Source organism: Amblyraja radiata, chromosome 8 (genome assembly GCF_010909765.2).
Source record: "Amblyraja radiata isolate CabotCenter1 chromosome 8, sAmbRad1.1.pri, whole genome shotgun sequence".
Lineage (NCBI taxonomy): Eukaryota > Metazoa > Chordata > Chondrichthyes > Rajiformes > Rajidae > Amblyraja > Amblyraja radiata.
The window spans coordinates 32,855,506-32,878,099 of NC_045963.1; the positions used below are offsets into that span (position 1 = coordinate 32,855,506).

The 22,594-nt window shown below is 41.6% G+C and overlaps 1 protein-coding gene across 1 annotated transcript in view; it reads left to right on the plus strand.

Annotated features, from left to right (window-relative positions):
• camkmt (calmodulin-lysine N-methyltransferase) overlaps positions 1-21,992 on the plus strand; it is a 332,097-nt gene extending 310,105 nt beyond the window's left edge. Inside the window, exons 11-12 of the mRNA XM_033025515.1 lie at positions 15,288-15,346; positions 21,733-21,992. Of these exons, the coding sequence (XP_032881406.1) occupies positions 15,288-15,346; positions 21,733-21,889 (216 nt within the window). The 3' untranslated portion in view covers positions 21,890-21,992. The remainder of the gene's footprint in view (positions 1-15,287; positions 15,347-21,732) is intronic.
• Positions 21,993-22,594: the final 602 nt, after the last annotated feature.

A 22,594-nucleotide genomic window follows, 5' to 3' on the forward strand; every position in this document is an offset into this window, starting at 1 on the left:
ATAAATGTGCACATAGACTTCTTTTTCGCAACAATACCTAACTGGGCCATTCAGATGGAGTAACCAAAGGACAAAAGAACGACGGAAATTGGAGTAACTTTTTTTTTGGAAGCTTCGCAGTTTTAGCAATGATTGCAGCTCCATAATAACATTGCTGCCTCACATTCTTTAAAGGATCAATTGTTCAGCTACAAAAGTCATGAAAACTGAATCTTTTTTTGATGTTGTATTGTGCGAAAAATGCATCAGTTAATCCTAAATAAAAGCTATATGTGTTTGTTCACTGTCATCGTATGTATTGTGGACAGACCCACACTTTAGTCCTTGGCACAGTCCTTACACTTTTTAAATGGTAGAAGCGTGTTGAGCAACAACAATCTCAGTTGTCTGCTTTATATATTACTTTTTTTTCTTGACTGTTTAGTCAACAGAAAAGAAGTCATTACTTTTTCTCATTCAGTAAAGCAATTCAATTTTTCAAACATGTTTTCTTTTATTAGAGATTAAAAGAGAAATCTTATTTGAAGGTCATGCAACCGTCATTGTTAAGTGCAAATTCAAATTCTTAACATTGTAATATATAAAATTTGTATTCATGACCATCTAAAATGCTTTTCCGCATTCTTATTTTCTTTTGCGTAGAATATCATTCAAGTAAGTTGCGATATGCCGCTGCAATTAAAAAATATTACTCTGGGTTATAAAGACTTACAGATCACCTGAATCTTTGTGGGACATGCTATGTTTATGAGGTACAACTTCAGAACTAGCTGAGCTGTTTACTGTTATGTTTGCTTTCTGTTGGCATACGACGGAGACAGACTTTTAATAATTTTTGCCATGCCAGACCACATCCGGGAGTATTGTGGGTGAAGTAATTTTTAGGACTCAGGGCTTTGCGCTTGTTACACTGCCATTGAGTGGCATCTGACAAACAAGCCTACACAGACAGTGAAAGTCTTTCATAATAAACTCAAACAGGAGCCTTTGTTGTGCCTGATATTTGCAATTCTGGAAAAAAAAAATTGGCAGGATCTTTCTAACCCCCAGCTCAAGTGGTTCATTACTGCAGTTCCCCCACCCCCCTCCCCACTTCAGTCCTTGGTCTGACCATTCCCACTACTCAAGGTCTGTAACTTCCTCAGAAAGGAAGAAGGAAAACATGGCTCACAAAGGTCTTGTTAGCACTTCCTATGTGAAATTAGCAGCTTTATAAAAGGTACAACTCCAATTACCTCACATTGTGGAGGCGTGCACAAACCCAACAATGAGGCTTGTCAGCAAGTGACATTCTGTCTTTCTAGAGTTACTTCCCTAATTAAAAATGAAGAAGCTATTTTCTTGCGAGTGCATCTATTTATGGTGCCTCACAATGCTTTTAACTTGAGCATCCTTCCTAAAGGAGGAGCGTTGTGCACAAGTGCTCTTTTAGCAGAGCTGTCTTTAGGCGACATTCCAAACTGCTACGCCCTGGCAAAAAAAAAAAGTGTATTGCTTGGCATTATTGTTCACACTTCAGAATTCAGCTTTTGACAATAAAAGCCTGGCCCAGCAAGCTCTGGGAATGATGGGAGACAAAGACGAGGCATTCCTTAGCGTCTAATGATGGAAAATAAAGAAAAACATTTATTGGCTTTGACAGTTTCACAAGACACACAAAAAAAATCTCCTCGTGACTCCAGTTTCCAGAGCTTTTACGATAAAAGATGTCTTAACGTAAACTGAAACAGCCAAGATCTTTTGTTAGAAGCTTTAGGAAAAGGTCCAGCCTTTGAAACTGAAGTACAAATCAGTTATGAGAAAATTGGTTACTACTGGACTAATGTAGGTGCAGATGAATTTGTGTGACCGTTGGGTGTAGTTGAACTCCTTGTTGTCTGGTGAATAAAAACCAGAATGTGATGTGTAGTTAATGATTATAACAATCAAACAGGACACCATTGTGTCTTTGTTTAAATATCCATTACTAATGAGGTTCTAAATTGTCTCTAGGTCACATGATGTGCTTTTAAACGCCTGTCTAAAGAATTTAGAATAAAGATGATTTGCAGTTGTAAATTAACATACTAAAGTGTGCAAATTATTGTTACACACTGAAATGTGTGGATTATTGTTATAAACATCAGGTTTAAAGATGTTTTCTATTTGGCTCCTCAATTGTACCACATCCTGGTACGTACTGAGCCATGGAGAGTGAGCTCATCAGATTTGAGGCTGTGAAGTGGCTTGGGCAGAATTTTATTTTGATTCTGGTGGGAAAATTTACTAAGTTGAGATGCCTGTCAATTTTTATGGAAGTTCATTTTTATACAGTCTTTAAACGTTTGTGAATGGGAGCTGTCAGAGCTTTAAAAAGGTGGAAATTTAAAGACACAATGTTAAAGTGAAGTGTTATGTGTTTTACTTAATCCTTTGCCACTTATAACAGGCAAATCACTTCATGCATGGAGTCATGATGTTTCATTGTTGACTGACCTCTGCAGCTTTCAAATAATACTTCAAGTTTTCATATAAACTGACCTCAGTAAATAAGTATTTTAAACGGCGGCACAGTGGTGCAGCTGACATAGATATGGTCTCACAGCACCACAGATCAGGGTTCGATCTTGGCCTAGGGTGCTGTCTGTGTGGAGTTTGCACATTCTCCCTGTGTTGACTTGGGTTTCCTCCAGGTGCTCCGGTTTCCTCCCGCATTCCAAAGATTCACAGGATTGTAGGTTAATTGGCCTCTATGGTGTAGGGAATGGATCCAAAGGTGGGATAACATAGAACTAGTGTGAATGGGTGATTGATGGTCGGTGTGGACACTGTGGGCTTGGAGGACTGTTTCCATGATATATCTTTCAATCAATCAATTAAACTAAACGGTTATCAAACTGAATTTCTATTGTTTACTGATGCTTGCCTTCATTTGTTTTCCCTCACCTCTTCTCCATTGGTTAGATGCTATAGCTTGGTCAGCCTTGGGTGAAAAGTTAGCCTGGGGAGGTTGATGTGAGATAATTTTCCAAATCAAATCACTTATAACCTATATTGAAATTGAGATAATGAAAGGCACTTGCACACCACCTTCCATGACCTAAAAAACCCAATATCACCTGAAAACAAATCATTTCTAAAATGCAAGGATTGATTTTTCTGTATGCAACAGGGTGCAAATTTTCTGATACTTGACCCCACAAATAACAATGTTACAAACAACCAGAAAATTGCTAGAAATTAAGTTCTGGTTTAGTCTGTGCCTACCAGCGATCCCCACACACTAACACAATCCAACACACACTTGGTCTTGACCCGAAACATCACTCATTCCTTCTCTCCAAAGAGGCTGCCTGTCCCGCTGAGTTCTCCAGCATTTTGTGTCTATCTTTGGTGGGCTAAAGGGCCTATTTCCACTCTAATTCTTGAAACTAAAAACTAAGTTCTAAAGCCCACTCAAATGCACCTTGAAGGTTCTGTGCTTTCCTAAACCTTGGGAGGAGAGTCATCCAAGGAATTGCTACCGATGACCAGCTAATGTAAGGCTGTCCTTTTTATGAGGGTAGCCCCCATGGTCTCTATTGTTCCACCAAGTTCTCCATCCTTGATGCACGATTCTTGACACAGCAATTTCCTATTGAGAATCAACACTTTCTCACTAAGATTTTAAAACATCGATTCATTCGTGAATCTCAAGGGAATCGATGGATGCGGAGTTAGTGCGTTGAAGTAAAAGATCAGCCATGATCTGATTGAGTGGCAGAGAAGATGCAAGGGCTAAAAGGCCTACACCTGCTTCTACTTCTTAAGAGCTTGCGCCATGACTGAAATTGAAATTGCATGCTGCTTTAATGCATGAATGCACTGAAGATTTGGGATTCATTTCTCAATGGTATTCCAAGCACCTCTCAATGGTGCTTTTTCATCACATGTACAACTGCATCGTGAAATTCTTTTTGCATATATTACACATGCAGGAACCACCATGTTTAGGTGCCAATTCCAACGTCTGGTCAGCCAGCGATGTACTTCAGCAGTTCCCGCAAACTGACATTCCTCACATTCGTCCGTCCATCTTTGTGTCCCAGGGGCATCTCTTGTAGGTTAATTGAAGGCACTGGAGGCAGTATCCTGGTTCACCATCTTACCGGCTCTTGCTTCTCGCATCCGACGTCTCCAGCTCCCTCTTGGTTCCATCGTCCGCCGAGCCTTCGGGCCTTTGCAGACATGACCGCTTACATGCCATATGGACAAGAATATCTCTTCTCCATTGCCCTGCAAAAATACAGGTGAAATACGAGAGCACAACCTCATTTTAGCACATATTTCATGCACTACACAATTTATAGCCTAGATGTAGAAAACAAGAACTGCAGATGCTGGTTAATGCACAAAAGGGCATAACGTGCTGGAGCAACTCTGCAGGTCAGGAAGCTTCCCTGGAAACAACTTCTTCAAAGTTATTTATATTTTATGACAGTCCCTATAGACAACATCATATTGAATCATAATTAATTAGCAGTTTGTAAATTTTAAAAGAAGATCAGTTCATTCTTGTAATTCTAAGTATTTTGAACATTTGGGCAGTAAGAAAATCAGCCTTCAAATTCATATTTTTCACGTAACTTCTCAAAAAGTTCCTGTTTGTAAATGTACTGGCAGCCCCAGAATCCCAATCAACGGGCACGGAACATCTTTCACACTGTTCATAAACTATCCTCATCGCATTGCTGAAGCAACCTACAATGGTTACACTTTGTCGCAAGAGTTGGAACAATGTTTGGGTGGCATTTTAGGCCATAATTTACTGCTCAGCAAAATCTTGTCTCCCTTATGGTCTTATATCTATGTTCCAATCCTTGGTTCATGTTACACATTTTACTCAATGTTCTGTTTTCTTCCCTCCTGGTTTGTTTAGTTTATAGATACAGCCCTTTGGCCCATCGAGTCCATGCCGACCAGCGATCACCCGTTCATACTAGTTCTATATTATCCCACTTTCACATCCTACACACTAGGGGCAATTTACAGAAGCCAATTAACCGACAAACCTGCACGTCTTTGGAATGTGGGAAGAAACCGGGGCACCCGGAAGACACCTACGCGGTCACAGGGTGAACGTGCAAACTCCGCAGAGACAGCGCCCTTAGTCAGGTTCGAACGCTGGTTGGGCGCTGTGAGGCAGCAACTTTACCAGAGCGCCACTGTGCTGTCCACCCACTTGCTGTCTTTGCTGTTTTTGAGAAGTATAGCCAGTTGCAAGGAATCACCGTTACAAGACTTGAGGGATCCTTTGAAACTGGATCCCAACGCGCTTATTATTTAAAGTGGAAGACCACACAGTGATTGCAAGATCCTCGTGGATCTTTAGTTTCATCTTCAGCTGTGAACATTTTCATTCCACTGCAAAAACTAGCCCAATGTGATTGAGCAGCAAATAGTGTAAAGTAACATTATATAAACCCCATAAGTTGCCTTCAATATGTCAGAAAGAGACCTGTGAAAACCTGTCATTGGAATATAAGCATTGTATTAAAGTAAAGCACTTCCTTTGTTTTATATTCTTTGTGTTGGAAGCAGTATTGAGCTGAGAGATTTTTTTGGTAAAGTGAGGTCATGTTCGCTTTGTAATGTGCATTTAATACATAGAAGGTAGGTCCTTGCTAATGATTAAAAATATATTGAAATAAATGCAAACAATTGTTGCATTTCTTTCCATTTGCAAGGTATTAATCTTTTAAAGGATACAAAGTGCTGGAGTGACTTAGCAGATTCAGGCAGCATCTCTGGAGAACATGGATGGGTGATGTTTCAGGTCAGACTGAGTTCCTTGTTTCTACATTAATATTTTAAAACTTGTTTTAGTTTACACTCATTCAAAACATATTTATTTTGCAAGCTTAAAACAAAATTAAATATTTCCATCAAATGTAATTTGTCTCAAGACGACTTGAGCAAGTCTGTGAAGCTGATTATTGTATTATGCTTCTTCCTGCAATTTCTATCTACTAATAGTTAATAATTTGGCAACAATTATTATTACCACATGGAATTGAAGCATGTGTGAGGTAACTGTGCAAGAATGAGATAACTCTCATCACTGGCACTGTGTGGTCCTGATCAATGTGTGTGTGTACGATTGCTGCATGAGTATGATCCTGGTGTGCGATTGATCACTGCACATAGCTGCAGCAGTTCAGTGTTATTATTTACTCAAAGGCATTTTAAGGATTGAGTGAAAATATAGAACCCTCTCAGTGGTGGACTGGTCACAATCAATGTGAAGTTAACACCCCAGGCAGGGTGAGTCCAGATTCGATTCCTACCCTCTGTAATGTTGGCTTATACGACCAGAGTTGTGATGGAATTCCTCCACTTGACCCTTAGTTTAGTTTAGTTCATTATTGTCACATGTACTGAGGTACAGTGGAAAGTTTTTTGTTGCGTGTTATCCAGTTAGTGGAAAGATTATTCATGATTACAATCAAGCTGCCCATAGTGTATAGATTCAAGTTAAAGGGTATAAAGTTTAGAGCTAGATAAAGTCCAGTAAAGGTTGATAAGAGGTTGGGACCACTCTCTAGTTGGTGAGAGGACGGTTCAGTTGCCTGGTAACAGCTGGGGAGAAACCGTCCCTGAATGTGGAGCTGTGCGTTTTCAAACTTCTGAACTTCTTGCCTGATGGGAGAGGGGAGTAGAGGGAGAGACCGGGGGTGAGACTAGTCCTTGATTATGCTGGTGGCCTTACCGAGGCAGCATGACATGTAGATGGAGTCAATGGAAGGGAGGTTGGTTTGTGTGATGGTCTGGGTTACATCCACAACCTTCTGAAATTTCTTGCAGTCTTGGATGGGAACAGCTCCCTTGTTTTAAACAATGGCCCCAGGTTTTCAATTTTCCAACAAGGCAAAGCCTGCACCCCACACCGACCTTGTCAAGACAACTCAGTATCTAATTCGCCTAAGGCAAGCCCCCTCCTAAACTCCAGCTGATACAAGCCTAACTAGTCAAATCTTTCTACAAAAGACTCCCACCCCTGATTTCAGGTATTTTAGTCGGGTAAAGATTCATGGGTCTGCTTCCAATGCATTAAAAACCATCCTTAAATAAGAACGCCAGTACTGTAAACAACATTCCAGCTGTCGCCTGACCAATACCTTGTATAATTAAAGCATAACTTCACAGTTTTTGTGTTTAATTTTCCTCAAAACAAATGATGACATTTTATTTGCTTTCCTAATTGTTTGCTGTATTTGCATTGCAGTCTTTCACAAATCATGTACTGAAGCTCCCCATCTCAGAGCCCTGAACTAACTAACACAAACACTTATAGATGAGCCACAAGGCACTCTATGCTTTGTGATTTCACTCTGAGCGCAATATATTGCTATCTCATTGCTGCCTTTGTAAAAAAAAAAGAGAGCACATAATCAGTCTGGGAGTTTGTATGAATAATGTTTTACCCCTCTATTGTGAAATTTACCTTCAGGAATCATACACACATGCAATCAATTACAAATTCAAATGCATTAAAAATAATATTAATAATCAAATTTAGTGACCAATTAAATGATTTAAATATTATCTGTTGGAGGAAGAAATTAGATGATATCTACAAGGTTTGCAGCTTGAATCTTTGACTGGCATTTGTTTTTACCAATCTGAATAATTTTTGGAACAATTTAATTCATTAGGATTTGGCTTCATTGTCAAACCCTTTATTCTTCAAAGTTAACGTTATCAAAGAGAAGCCAAATTAATTGGCAAAGAATACAGTTTATGGCTGCCTTGATAAATTGCACATAAATGCTATTACTTAGGCTTTTGAAATCAACTAGCCTGATTCTCTGTTTGTAGATTACTGAAAGAGATTAGAAGGTATTATAAATCCGAATGGAACTGAATGATTTCAAGAAATAATTAGAACAAAAAGCTAGTAGTTGCAGCCCAAAAATACAACCCATAATTCTAAGTCTGTTTACATCTGGTTCAGTTTTGAAAGCTTGATTAACAAAAGTTACTTGATGTTTCATAATTATATATAAATAAAATATACTCTGGGTAATTTTGGTCTCCTATTTGTTCCCTATGATTCCATGGAAGTCAAAATTAATTATTTATTGCCAAAAATATATATTAAATGAAAAGATATTTTATTGTACAGTATCTCACATGTTCATTGATAATTTGTGGTTTCCCTTTAATTCCACTATCTTGCCTCCAGATCGCAGGTGCAAGGTAAAGATGTTGCACAAATGTGTAAATGGACATTTTGAAATCTGTGTGCACATCGGTTTTGAAAATCCGGTTAGATAGAGTCATAGAGTGATACAGTGTGGAAACAGACCCTTCGGCCCAACTCGTCCACACCGGCCAACAATGTCCCGCTACTCTAGTCCCACTTGCCTATGGTTAGTCCATATCCGTCCAAACCTGTCCTATCCATGTACCTGTTTAACTTGTTCTTAAATGATGGGACAGTCCAAGCCTCAATTACCTCCACTGGCAGCTTGTTCTAGCAATGTTACAAAATGTTGAGATTTTAAAAATCAAGTCTGCAATTCATCAGATAAAGCATAAAAAGAAGTTTAATTTGACACCTAATTCACTTTCATATCTTCAGTATTAAAAACGTTATGGCCATTTTCATACTCGGAAATTAGCATCTTGTTCCCTATTGCTTTTCCATTGACTTAACACAAAAGCTGTGATCGATGACAGTCAAAAGCCCATAACTTTCTTAAAATTTAAGAGAACTGAATGAAATTTTCAGTTATTATAGATTGAAGCATTCTGAAACAAATATAAAACATCTTACTTGGATGACCTGAAATTAAAGCATATAATTAGTTAATTACCTAATTGTAGCTAATTACAAAATTGACCGTTGTGATGGAAATAGTAATAAACACCCAGACTGCCTTGAACATTCAAAAATGTGATATTCTCAAGATCAGAACTTTAATATTATTGTATTATAATAAGTCCGTAACAGAGGTAAATAAATTACAATTTCTAGCAATAGACCAAGTCTTTATGGAGAAGATCAGTTGCTAGCTGGTACATTGGCATATCATAATCAGTAGCATCATCATACTCCTCAGATTGTAACCAATAAACAACTCTGTACACCTTGTTTTTCCTAAACTTTTCAATTTTGGCATTGTAATCTACAGGTTTCTGCTCTTCAAACCACACATGACATGCCTTTCTGCCCACTACTTTCCCATTAAGAATGTCCTGTAGATTCCATTTCTTAAGAAAATGATTTTTTTTTAAATAGCCTAAGTATCCAAATAACAAACTAATCCCATTCACACAAGAATTCACATAACATGATTTTTAAATCTCACTGTCATGAATTTATATGCAGATGGAAGGAATTTAATGTTTAATTCCCATAAACTAATCTAGAAACATCCACTCAATATGATCAAAATTATTATTTTTCCACAATGCATGTGGCTAAAACTGTTGTGTATATTTAGTATAAAAATATTGACTATGGATAGACAATAACACAAAATATAGACGATTTAGATGCTCTTATGACATGATTATCCAAAAAAAAGAGCATTTAAATCATCTTGCGAGTGGGTGTTTCTGGAACGTGATCGATTGGAACGTTGCGGTTGCGGTGCCTTTGAACCCCATATCGGCAGGAAAGACACTGCCGGTTCGTATGGGGCCCAAATAACATTTTCACAATGTAAAATTAGATTAAAGCCATCCCAAGAAGCAAGATTATATGTAAAATAAATGACTTACCCTTTGTTTTGTCCTGCCATTACGATCCGTCACGTTGTAGGCTTTGAGGGCGTTCAAAGTCGCCTTTTATTTTAATCCAACTATTAAATTGTCCAGCGATTTAAAAAAAAACCGGGAATGGAAGTCCGATCGATTTTTTTTCATCAGCTAGCAGCCCGAGGAAATCCCTCTCCGACAAGCAGTACAAAACTGCATATTAATCCCGCCTCACCCCCCCCCCCCCCCCCCCCCTCAAAGGCACCAAAGTCGCACACACGGCCAGTGGCAAAACTGCAGCGCCGCTGAAGGTAGGTTTTGTAACATCGCTACACCACCACCCTAGGTGTGAAAAAGTTACCCCTTGATTCCTATTAAATCTTTTCCCCTTCACCTTGAACCTATGTCCTCTGGTCCTCGATTCCCCTACTCTTGGCAAAAGGCTATGTGCATCTACCCGATCTATTCCTCTCATGATTATGTATTCTACGATAAGATCTCCCCTCATCCTCCTGCACTCCATGGAATAGAGACCCAGTTTACTCAACCTCTCCCTATAGCTCACACCCTCTGGTCCTGGTAACATCCTTTTAAATCCTTTCTGAACCTTTCAAGCTTGACAATATCTTTCCTATAACATGGTGCCCAGAACTAAACACAATATTCTAAATGCAGTCTCCCCAATGCCTTATACAACTGCAACATGACCTCCCAACTTCTATACTCAATACACTGACTGATGAAGGTCAAAGTGCCAAAAGCCTTTTTGACCATCTTATCTACCTGCGACTCGACCTTCAAGGAACCATACACCTGTACTCCTAGATCCCTCTGATCTACAACACTACCCAGAGGCCAGCCATTTACTGTGCAGGTCCTGCCCTTGTTCGACGTCCCAAAATGCAACACCTCACACTTTTCTGTATTAAATTCCATCAACCATTCCTCTGCCCACCTGGCCAATCGATCCAGATCCTGCTGCAATCATTCACAACCATCTTCACTATCTGCAACCACTAACTTTTGTATCATCAGCAAACTTGCTAATCTTACCCTGTATGTTCTTATCCAAATGTAGATAACAAACAGTAACGGGCCCAACACCGAATCCTGAAGCACACCACTAGTCACAGGCCTCCAGTCCGAGAAATAATCTTCCACAATATTATCAATTTAAAAATGTAAGACTGTAATGATGTAATAGGTTATGTACCTATCTCCAATAAAAAAATATTTTCAAAAAAAGAAATAATCTTCCACCATCACCCTCTGCTTCCTTCCATGGAACCAATTTGCTATCCATTCAGTTATCTTTCCTTGGATCCCATGCACTCTAACCTTCCAGAGCAGCCTACCGTGCAGAACCTTGTGGAATGCCTTGCTGAAGTCCATGTACAAAACATCTACAGGTCTGCTCTCATTAACCTTATTGGTCACGTCTTCAAAAAAATCAATCATATTTGTGAGACACGACCTCCCACATACAAAACCATGCTGACTATCCCTAATCAGCCCTTGCCCATCCAAATGCCTGTTTTACCTATCCCTCAGCATACTCTCCAGTAACTTACCAGCTACAGATGTTAAGCTCACTGGTCTATAGTTCCCAGCATTTTCCCTGCAGCCCTTCTTGAGAAGAGGCACAACATTTGCCACCCTCAAGTCATCCGGCACCTCTCCTGTATTTAAGGACGACTCGTAAATTTCAACCAGGGCTCCTGCAATTTCCTCTCTAGTTTCCCGCAATGTCCTTGGATAAATCAGGCCCTGGAGATTTGTTTACCTTCAAACATGACAGTACCTTCAGTACTTCGTCAACGGTACCCCTGACTGCTCCCAAGACACTTCCAGTGACTGCTCCACTTTCCTCCGTCCTACTGTCTTTCTCCTCAGTAAATACAGAGGAGAAATACTCATTTAGTACCTTGCCCATCTCCTGTGACAGCTTTGATTCCTCTCTAGTTACCCTTTCCCCCCTTATCTATATTATACTAAGAGTCTTGTCTAGTTTGGACGTCTGTCTGCATGCGTGAGAGCGATCTCAAGGAACTACTCCAAAACAGTATACAATAGCACAAACATTTTTGCACCACCTTACTCGCCTTTATGCAGTGGTCGATCGTATCAAGTTTCGTTCAGATTTGATGTCATATTTCACGTTATTGATATTCACTAGTTTCAAAAAGCCCAGTTTGAGAAGAATAACTGTGATTCTGCAGTGACAGGTTTCTAGCAGCTTCCAGTTACGACATCACAATGGCATTTCACAGTCCTCCAATCACAATGGCATTTCACAGTCCTCCAATCACAATGGCATTCATTTACATACGCTGTCGTGAACATTCCACAAGCCGACAATGACATCACAATGGGATCTCAGCTGTCACTCCCCACAGCCCACTCCCCACAATCCACTCCCCACAGTCCACAGCTCACTCCCCACAACCCACTCCCCACAGCCCACTCCCCACAGTCAAGAGCGGAACTCACTATCAAAACATAGACGGGGGACACAATTTCTTGGCGGCCACGTGCGCATGCGCACACTCACACCCGTGAGGCTTCGGAGGCTCAATCCAGCGCTAAATGCAGCTCAACTCTGCCTGTATCACCGGGTTAACTACAGCCCTGCCTAGACTGACGGGATACCAGCGCTGCTTCTCCGTGCTGGGCCATATTTCCTGCAAGTCCAGGAAGGCTGTAGGCTCACCTGGCGGGACAGGCAGAGTTGAGCAGGGTTTAGCGCTGTTTCTCTACGCTGGCCCGTCTAATTCCCGACCAAAGATCCTTTACCGGTGGATCTCTGCTGGTCACCCGCGGGGGGGGGGAGGGGGGGGGGCACTCGGGAGGGGACAGGACAGCGCCGGAGACCCGGCCGGGATCGATCCTGGCTGCGGATGAAGCGCAGGTCTGTGCCACGTCTCCCTCCTCTAATTACCGCACTCTATACTCAGTCCCACCCCCCCCCCCACTCCTCCCTCCTCCCTCCTCCAATCATCGCGCTGAATCATGTCCCGCCCCCATTGCCTGCTGACCGACGTCTCTCTCGTCCAATCGGCGCCCTCGATCATCAGCCCCACCCCCACTATCTTGGGGAAGGCGGAGATTTCACCGGGTTTTAAAATCCGGTTTACAAAAACTTGGGGGGGATGTCCCCCAATTCTCAAAACATGGGGGGGACGTGTCCCCCCTGGCCCTCCTGGGTTTTCCGCCCCTGCCCACAGTCCACAGCCTAGCTTCCAGGGGGGTAAGGAGAGAGACACAGAGAAAGAGATATAGAGATAGATAGAGAGAGAGAGAGACAAAGAGAGACAGAGAGAGAGTGAGAGAGAGAGAGAGAGAGAGAGACAGACAGAGAGAGACCGACAGAGAGAGAGACAGAGAGACAAGGGGGTTAGTGTGTGTGGGCGGGGGGATTAATGTGTGGGGGGGGGGGGGTAGCGTGTGTGGGGGGGGTTCGTGTGTGGGTGTGTTTAGTGTTTGGGCGGGGGGTGAGTGCATGGGGGGGTTAGTGTGTGTGTGTTGTGAGGGGGTTAGTGTTGTGTAGAGAGGGTTATGTCACAATTGGAACCCGTCAGCCACGCCTGCTCAGTTGGGGGCTATGGGTGAATGGTGGAATGTTGTGTTTGGGGACCAGCCCTCCCGTGTGAAGCCACGCCCCCCCCCCCCCCCCCCCCCCACCGCGTTGTACACACCCAGAGCTTTCTTCAGTACACTTTTAAAAGCATGCCACTTAGCCGATGTTCCTTTCCCCTCAAATAACCTGCTCCAGTCAACTTGAGCAAGAGCTTCTCTCATAACCTCAAAGTTGTCCTTACCCCAGTTGAGCATTTTAACACATGGACCCTCTCCGTCCCTATCCATAACTATCTTAAACCTAATCGGTGTGATCACTGGTCCCAAAAGACTTCTCCACACACACTTCATTAACTTGCCCTTCCCAATTTCCTAAGACTAGATCCAGCGTTGCCCTCTCACATGTGGGAGTCTCCACATACTGCTTAAGAAAACTCCCCTGAACACTTTTGAGGAATTGCACCACATCTAAACCGTTAATGCTATGATTTTCCCAGTCTATATTGGGAAAGTTAAAATCCCTTTCTACAACAACTTTATTTGACCACATTTGTCCTTCTAATTCCCGTTGACTATTCGGAGGTCTGTGGTACACCCTCAACAAGGTGATCATCCCTTTCTTGTTCCTCAGCTCCACCCATATCGCCTCACCAGACGAACTGTCCGTAATGTCACCTCTGAACACAGCCGTGACATCCTCCTTAACCAACAATGCAACCACCCTCTTCTTTTTCCCTCACCCGTCTCTCCTGAGGCTCCTATACTTCAGAACATTGAGCTGCCAGTCTTGCCCGACCCTTAACCAGGTTTCAATCATGGCTACAACGTCCCAGTCACTCGTACCTATCCATGCCCTAAGCTCATCTGCCTTATCTCAAGCACCTAATTGTACAGTGGCGGCGCCTAACGGCAGCGGTTCGACTACAGTCATCTGTCTTTTTTTATTTTTGTCTTGTTAAATGTATGTCTTGAGTTAGTTTTTATTAAATTTTTTAGCTGTGCATATGTGGGGGGTGGTGGGGGGGCTGTGGGGGAAACCGTTTTAAATCTCTTCCCTGTGCGGAGACCCGACTATTCCCTGTCGGGTCTCGGATGTCGTTGGGCCTAACATCGTGGAGCTGGCGGCGACCTCCGGCCGGGACTAACCTGACGGCTCCAGTTGCAGAGCCTGCGGAACTGACATCGTGGAGCTGGCCAACTTCGGAGCGGGAAGAGCTGTGGTGGCGTGCGGCTGTGACCCGACTTTTGGAGTTCGGAGGCACCGGCCGCAGACCCGGTGGACGGGAACATCGGGAGCTCGCAGGTGGGAGACCGCTTTTCCGAGCTCCGCAACGGCGACTTCTCCCGCTGGAATCGCGGGTTTAAGGACATGGAGCCGGGGCTTAACATCGCCCGGCGTGGCTTAAACGGCCTCAGGACTTACCATCGCCCGCCGGGGGCTTTAACATCGGAGCCCCAGTTCGCCTCGACACTGCAGTTGGACTGCTGGACCACGGGGGAAGGAACAAACGGAAGAGATAAAGACTTTGCCTTCCATCACAGTGAGGAGATGTTGGAGACTCACTGTGATGGATGTTTATGTAAACTGTGTTAAGTGTGGGTCTTGGATTGTTTTGTCATGTAAAAGAAAACTGTAGAAATGATATTTCATTCAAACCTAGGTTTGAATGACAATAAATTGCATTCTATTCTATTCTATTCTATTCTATTGAATGGAAAATTGTGAATGGGAGGTCACTCAAAATTGTTTTATTGCTTTTTTAAAGCTGTAATTCTTAACAAAGTGTTTAATGAAAGCCCAAATTATATTTAGTAAAAGTGTAGAATGATTGTAATGTAATGAAAAGTAAAGATAGTTCTTAACAGATCGAAGGGCCGAATGGCCTACTCCTGCACCTATTTTCTATGTTTCTATGTTTCTATGTTAACATGTTGTCAAGCAAAGATTGAAACTGTTACAACAAAAATGGAATATCTTTTTTTTGCAGGGAGCAACTGAATACAGCAGATTCGGGAAGATCAAAATGTTGTTGCTGCCAATTGCCTGGTAAGATTGAAAACCTCCCTCAGACATTTTGATGATAAGTAATTCTTTTTACACTGTCTCGTTATATTATCAGCCAGTCAGTTTGCATGCAAAACCTGGAAAACATCACCAGGAGATTAAAAACAATAACTATGCTTACTCAACCTTCTGCACTGTGCAACGAATTCTAAGACAAGTGTAAATGCTAGTTCTCAGAACAAGTGCCCCTGAGCAGTGTTTTATTATTACATACAATCTTTAACTTATGCATTAAAAATAATCACACGTCAGAGGTTTGCACGTTTCAATTCAGACCCTAATATAAAAACCTAATTTTATTCAATGATGTGGGATGATGAGGAATGTGACCAATGAATCTTACCTTTTATCATTAACTAACTGTAAAGATGTGGCTGATGTTCTGGCTCCCACTCTCCTTGTATTCTGGTGACTAGATGTAATACCATACTTTCTACAACTATGTAAACAGAAAGGTACACATACTTCAGTATACATTGATGGTGCCAAAGTGGAGATGGTTGAAAGTTTCAAGTTCCTAGGAGAAAATATCACCAGCAATTTATCCTGGACTCGCCATATGGAAGGAATGGCCAAAAAAGCACACCAACGCCTCTACTTATTAAGAAGCCTCAAGAGGTTTGGCATGTCCCCAACAACTCTTACCAACTTCTACAGATGCTCAGTGGAAAGCATTTTATCGAGATGCATCAGTGTGATTTGGGAACAGCTCCATCCAAGATTGTGCCCAAGGTTAGAAAGAATAAGGGAGCAGGACGATGAATCGAGAAATACTATGTGGGAAGGAACTGCTGCTGCTGGTTTAAACTGAAGATCGACACAAAAAGGTGGAGTAACCCAGCAGGACAGTCAGCATCTCTGGAGAGAAGGAATGCGTGACGTTTCGGGTCGAGATCCTTCTTCAGATACAGATACTGTGTTAGCTTGTAACATTAAAATGGAGCTTGTAGCAGGAGAGATGAAACTGAAGGAGGATTGAATTAGAATAAAGGGCCTGTCGGCGACTGCCGGCGACTGTCATAGTCGTAGAAGGTTGCCGAAAAAAATGGACCCCCTACGACAATGTCTACGACAATGTTTATGACGAGTTCCAACAACCTACCACCTAGTCGACGTCAAGCTATGACAAGCTACCGACAACCGGTGACCCATTAGGATGTCCACCTATGACCACACCTACGACAACCTATGTCCACCCGCGACAAGCTACGACAAGATACGACCCTGTCGGCGGCAACTGAAGACAATTTAAGACAATTCAGTCGCTGGTTGATGTAGGTTGACGTAGGTAGTCGCCAATGGAATTCACCCAAGTCAGCACCGGTGACAACCTATGTCACCTGGCGACAACCTACGTCATCCGGACAACAACCTACGACAGCACCTACGTCAGGAGAAGTCAAGCTACGCCAAGCTCACTGTTGCCGATTGTCGCCGAAAATGTTTAAACATTTCAAAATCCAGCGGCAAACGGAAAAACGCTACTACTCTTTGGGTGACTGATCACGACCATACAGGCGACACCCCGGCTTAGTCGCCTGTAGTAGCCTAAAAATCACCTAAGTGGGACAGGCCGTCAGAAAGAAAACTGAGTCTTGAGGGAAAATTCAATAAGGCTGTATTTCTGAAACAGGCTCATGCTTGATATGTGCTTGAATTACAGAAGCAGAGTTATAATGACAGTTATCTGACTCACATTGACATATAAATAATCTGTGAATTTAGGCTTTGATTTCATCAAAAGTGAAGAGTGGATTGAATGTTTGAACAGGATGTTTAATTTATTTAGTTTAGAGATACAGCGCGGAAACAGGCCCTTCGGCCCACCAAGTGTGCACCGACCAGCGATCTCTGCACATTAACACTATCCTACTCACACTAGGGACAATTTACACTTATACCAAGCAAATTAACCTACAAACCTGTACGTTTTTGGAGTGTAGGAGGAAACCAAAGAACCCGGACAAAACCCGGGTCATGGGGAGAACGTATGGACAGCATCCATAGTCGGGATAGAACCCGGGTCTCTGGCGCTGCAAGTGCTGTAAGGCAGCAACTCTATCTCTGCGCCATCGTGCCACCCGTAATGAGCAACAATATCAAGAAAGCCTACAAATATAACCAGAAATCTAATCATGGCAACCTAGCAAAATTAACCTATCAGACTAGTAAACATGCAGTGATCTGGATTTCTGCGTGAAGTTCATCTGAATTTCTATATTTGTTGTAAGTACAATTTCAGTGACAGGTAGGTAGGGATAAATCTGATTATATTAAGAGTTTTGCAGTCAAAATCTGTATAACAATGAGGTCATCTGTCACAGTAAGATGCATTGCAATGGAAACAAATAAGAAGACAGTCATGATTTGCTGCTAAAATTAGTAACAGAACACTGTAAAAGGGTTCTGAAGTCTGAAGAAAGGTTTCGGCCCGAAACGTTGCCTATTTCCTTCACTCCATAGATGCTGCTGCACCCGCTGAGTTTCTCCAGCTTTTTTGTGTACCTTCGATTTTCCAGCATCTGCAGTTCCTTCTTAAACACTGAAAAAGGGTTTCCACGAGAGCCCCGAGTACTGACGAGTGGCCATTATAGTAAATCTCTAAGTTCGAATCAAGGCAAACTCGGGAGAGCTCTTGGAATAAACTCGTACCGTGGGACAGGGGTTTAAGACTCCCTGATTTGATAAGTGCCAGGTACTGTAAAGATAAGATATATTGGCTAACTAACAGAAGCCATCATTTAATCTTGGCACAATTTAGTTCAGGAACTGGTAAAGTTGGATCAATAAAGACTTGACTCAGGTGGGATCTGGTTTACAGATGCCTGGCTCCAAGAATCCAAATTAAAATCACACCAATGAGGTTTACGAGGATATTGCCAGAACTCAAGAGTCTGAGCTCGCGAGAGATTGAGCAGGCTGGGACTATTCCTTGGAGAATATGAGGATGAGGGTGATCTTATGGAGGTATATAAAATCATGAGATGAATAGATCAGGTAGATGCACAAAGTCTTTTACCCAGAGATGGGTAATCGAGAACCAGAGGACATAGGTTTAAGGTGAGGGGGGAGAGATTTAATAGGAATCTGGGGGATAACATTTTCACCCAAAAGGTGGTACGTGTATGGAAAGAGCTGACAGAGGAGGTAGTTGAGGCAGGAACTATTGCAACGTTTAAGAAACAATTAGACAGGCACATGGATAGGACAGGTTTAGAGAGATATGGGCCAAACGCAGGCAGGTGGGACTAGTGTAGATGAGACATGTTAGTTGGTGTGGGCAAGTTGGGCCGAGGGGTCTGTTTCCATGCTGTATGACTCTAATGTGAATGCGACATACGTATGCAAGTATAGGTATCTGTGTGTCGGTGGTGATTAGGGGTGGGGTGGGGAGGGTCGAGGAGGGTTGAATTGCTGTTTCACTTAGCTCACAGATGGCATCTTGGTCGACATGAACGTGTTGGGCTGAAGGGCCTCTTTCTGTGCTGTATGACTCTACACCACGAACTAATTAAATAACATAGTAATTTCCCATAAAATAGTCACTTCTACCTTAAAGCCGAGAGCAGCCTGGCGGTTTGCAGAACAATTTTCTATCCATGGCATTGGCAAGCTTTTATTGAAACTTGGGGCAGCAGAGGATTGTAACTAAGCTTGGGTAATACATTGCTGGGGTTGTTTTTCCTGTGTTCTCCATTATGTAAATAGTTTTTCTCACACCCAGCAGGTGTCCAATTAAATTAAATAGAATCGGGTCTGCTCCTGGATTAGTCGGCCAAAAGCTGACATGGGCATAGGTACCAGTGGAAGCAGAATGTTACCAAAAATAAGTCCAGGAAACAGAACTGGATTAAACAGTCATCCTTGCACTTTTTAAAAGTCATCATCGTGACTAGTTTAAAGCACAAAATTTCCGTGCAGGGTCTGTCCCCTGAGGTCAATGGTTTCCTTCCTCAAAAGGTTTATTTCAGTCTTGAAGGTGGCTGCGGTGTTTTGTTGTAGTAAAATGCTCCGAATATTATTATGAAATAATAACATTAAATAGGCATTGTTATAGGGTAGGTATTGGTCAGAGATGTTGTTACAATGAAGGGAAATGAATGGTTGCACACACAAACATACCCACAATTGCTCACAGTCACTGTCCAGAGTTTACATGCAGGATGCCTTTTAATGTTGGCCGAGAAGCAACGGAATAACCAGCATTTAAACCATTTTTTAAGATGTTAAAAAATATTAAACCATTTTTTAAGATGTTTCGTTTTTCTCCGTTGATCGCAAACGCTACATTAGAACTTCCCATCTGGGTTACAATACAGATGGTATCAAAGGATATAGCCGCAACCTTTGCTCTTTAATCCAAAAATCCATAGTTTAAACAGATCAATAAAATAACCAGGTGACATGTGCTTTGGCAAATGGACAGTATCCAATGGCCAATGCTTGTAAAGATAAAACTACACCTTTCTGCAGTAGTATAAATAAAATTTGAAGTGATTCGGCTCAATTACATTTTACACATCATTTTCAGAATGTCCTCAAGTGCATCTGAGTTCCAGCTACTTCGGTAATGTAGGAAATATAGCAGTCAAGGCGAGCACAGCAATCTCCTATGAAATAAATCATCTATTTTTTTATTATGTTGATTGGGAGATGCATAACTGTCAATGCTGGGTGTCTAACTTAAATGAATGAATTAATAAATAAGTAAATAAATAGCGTAATAAGTTTATTGGCCAAGTATTCACATACAAGTAATTTGCTTTGGTGCTCTGCCCGCAAGTGACAACATGACGTACAGCGACAGTTAGGAATGACACATAAAACATTAAACATTAATAATAAAACATTATTGATTAAACTTGTGAATTAAATCAAATACCAGAGCAAAACGCGGCTTCCGATTTTTGGTTATTAAGTAGAGCTACTACTCGTGGAAAAAAGCTGTTTTTATGTCTGGCTGTGGCTGCTTTGAAATGGAATTAATAGTATTTAAAATACAACAGATATTAGGGATTGTTTTCAAACTAGTTTAGTTTAATGTAGAGAAACAGCATGGAAACAGGCCCTTCAGCCCATCGTGTCCATGACGACCATCGATTCCGTTATCCCGTTTTCTCGTCCACTCCATACACATTTGGGGCAATTGTACAGAGGCAAATTAACCTACAATCCCGCACATCTATGGGCGTTGCTACTAAATGAGAGCACCTGGAGACAACCCACAGGGAGGACATGCAAACCATTACAACCGTACCCGAGGTCAGGATTGAAACCAGGTTTCTGGTGCTGTGAGGCAGCAGCTGTGCCACTGTGTCGTGTGGGCTACAGTCGTGGGATATTTTACATCAGCCTGAGAGAGCAGATGGGGCCTTGGTTTAATGCAGAATCTGAAAGGTGGCACTTGCAAGAGTCCAATACACCCTCTGTACTGCAATGGCGTATTCATCTACTTTTATACTCTGGAGTGGTATTTGAACCTGCAACCCATTAGCCAAAATGAATGCGCAACCCTCCTGATTCTGAGGCAAGAGGGCTACCATCTGAGTCACAGCTGACACACAATATAAAATATTACATTTTATCCAAAAGCATTCACAACTGAAAAATGCAAACCTCTGACTTGTGATTATTTTTAATGTGCTAGTTAAAGATTATCTGTAATAATAAACCATCATTCATGGCCGCCTGCACTGAGAACTAGCTTTTAAGCTCATCCTAGAATATGTTGCACAGTGCAGAGGGTTGAGTAATAATTAAGCATAGTTATTGTTTTTAATCTCACCACAGGTAATTATCACGTTTCTGATCTGTGCCACAATCACTACCATCCACAGAATGAGACAAATTAGTGTTTGCATATTAAATTGCATGCCATCATTTTTAAATACTATCTTTTCCATTTCAGTTAGACATCCCGCATTGGATAAAAATTAGATGTGATGCATTTCAGTCAGTATTATGCAGACAACATTAATATTTCTTTACTTAATTTTTAAAGAACAATGTCATGCTTTTGACAGCTTCAGTAATTTTCTTAGTAAATGAATGGAATGATGTGCAGCCTTGTATGATGAAATTGTTTTGCAATCCCTTATATCGACCTTGCCCTGACGCTGGCATAAGCAACATTATTTAAAACTGTTTATGTTAATACTGGATGCTATTTACCAAGCTGCAAATTGCTCTGTGTACAGAAGACAACACATCCGATGTTCCAAAATTTAAATCACAACACTAGTCAGGCTCATTGCCAGGGTGGGGATAAGTGTAGCTGCCAGTGTTTGTGATTTGTTATCAGAACCTCTAATATGTTTTGTGGCTGTGGTTTCCCATGTGGCAGACTTGTAATCTCAGCCATGCTTTAGTTGGCAGGTGATGAGCAAAGGCCAGATGCATCCTCATAAAAAGGCAAAAATAAAAGAGCTGGAGGAACAACTGTATACAGAACTGGGCCACCCTTGCACAACTCCTTGCTGGCTAATATTTATACTCCAACGAGAGTTGCCTCATTTTGTTCTCTGAAAGCCGAGGCACCAAGGTGAATGGTGGGCCCTGCTGTTACACACTTACTTGTGATACTCCTCTGAGTGATTCAATAGCACCACAAGATGTTCATTTACTACATCAGATGTTGGTGGAATCCTGTCACGGTTTGTTAAATAGTTATGTTTATAATTTACTTTCAAAAATAATACATTATTTAGATATTTAATTGCTGTGTGAAGTTAAATATGCGTATGTCTGGATTTCAATTCCTAATTCTATGAGCATAAATTTTGCTTCAGTGTCAAAATTATTTCTGGCATTGTGACCCACTAAATATTTTGTTTCATCTGATTGTTGATTTACAGTATTGACTCCCAGTTATATTTTTCCCAATGTTCAATGTCCTTATTTCAGAATCATCCAGTTAGCAGTCTAATTAAGCAAGATCGGTTGCCAAAATTAGAGAATTTGTTGCATAAAATTATTGAAATAAGATTTAATTTACTTTTGAATGTAAACAACATTAGTTTGAGAGGGAGAATTGAAAGGAATTAATGGGATTCATTTGTCTTCAATAAACAGTAATGAAAAGGCCAAGGAATAGAATAGTGTGGCTTCAGTGTGGCAGTGATTAAAAATTGATGTAATGTTTTAATTCATTAGTCGGCTGGATCTAGTGTAATTACCACGGTGTAACCCCCCCCCCCCCCCCCATCTGCCTGCTTATCAGAACCAAATAAT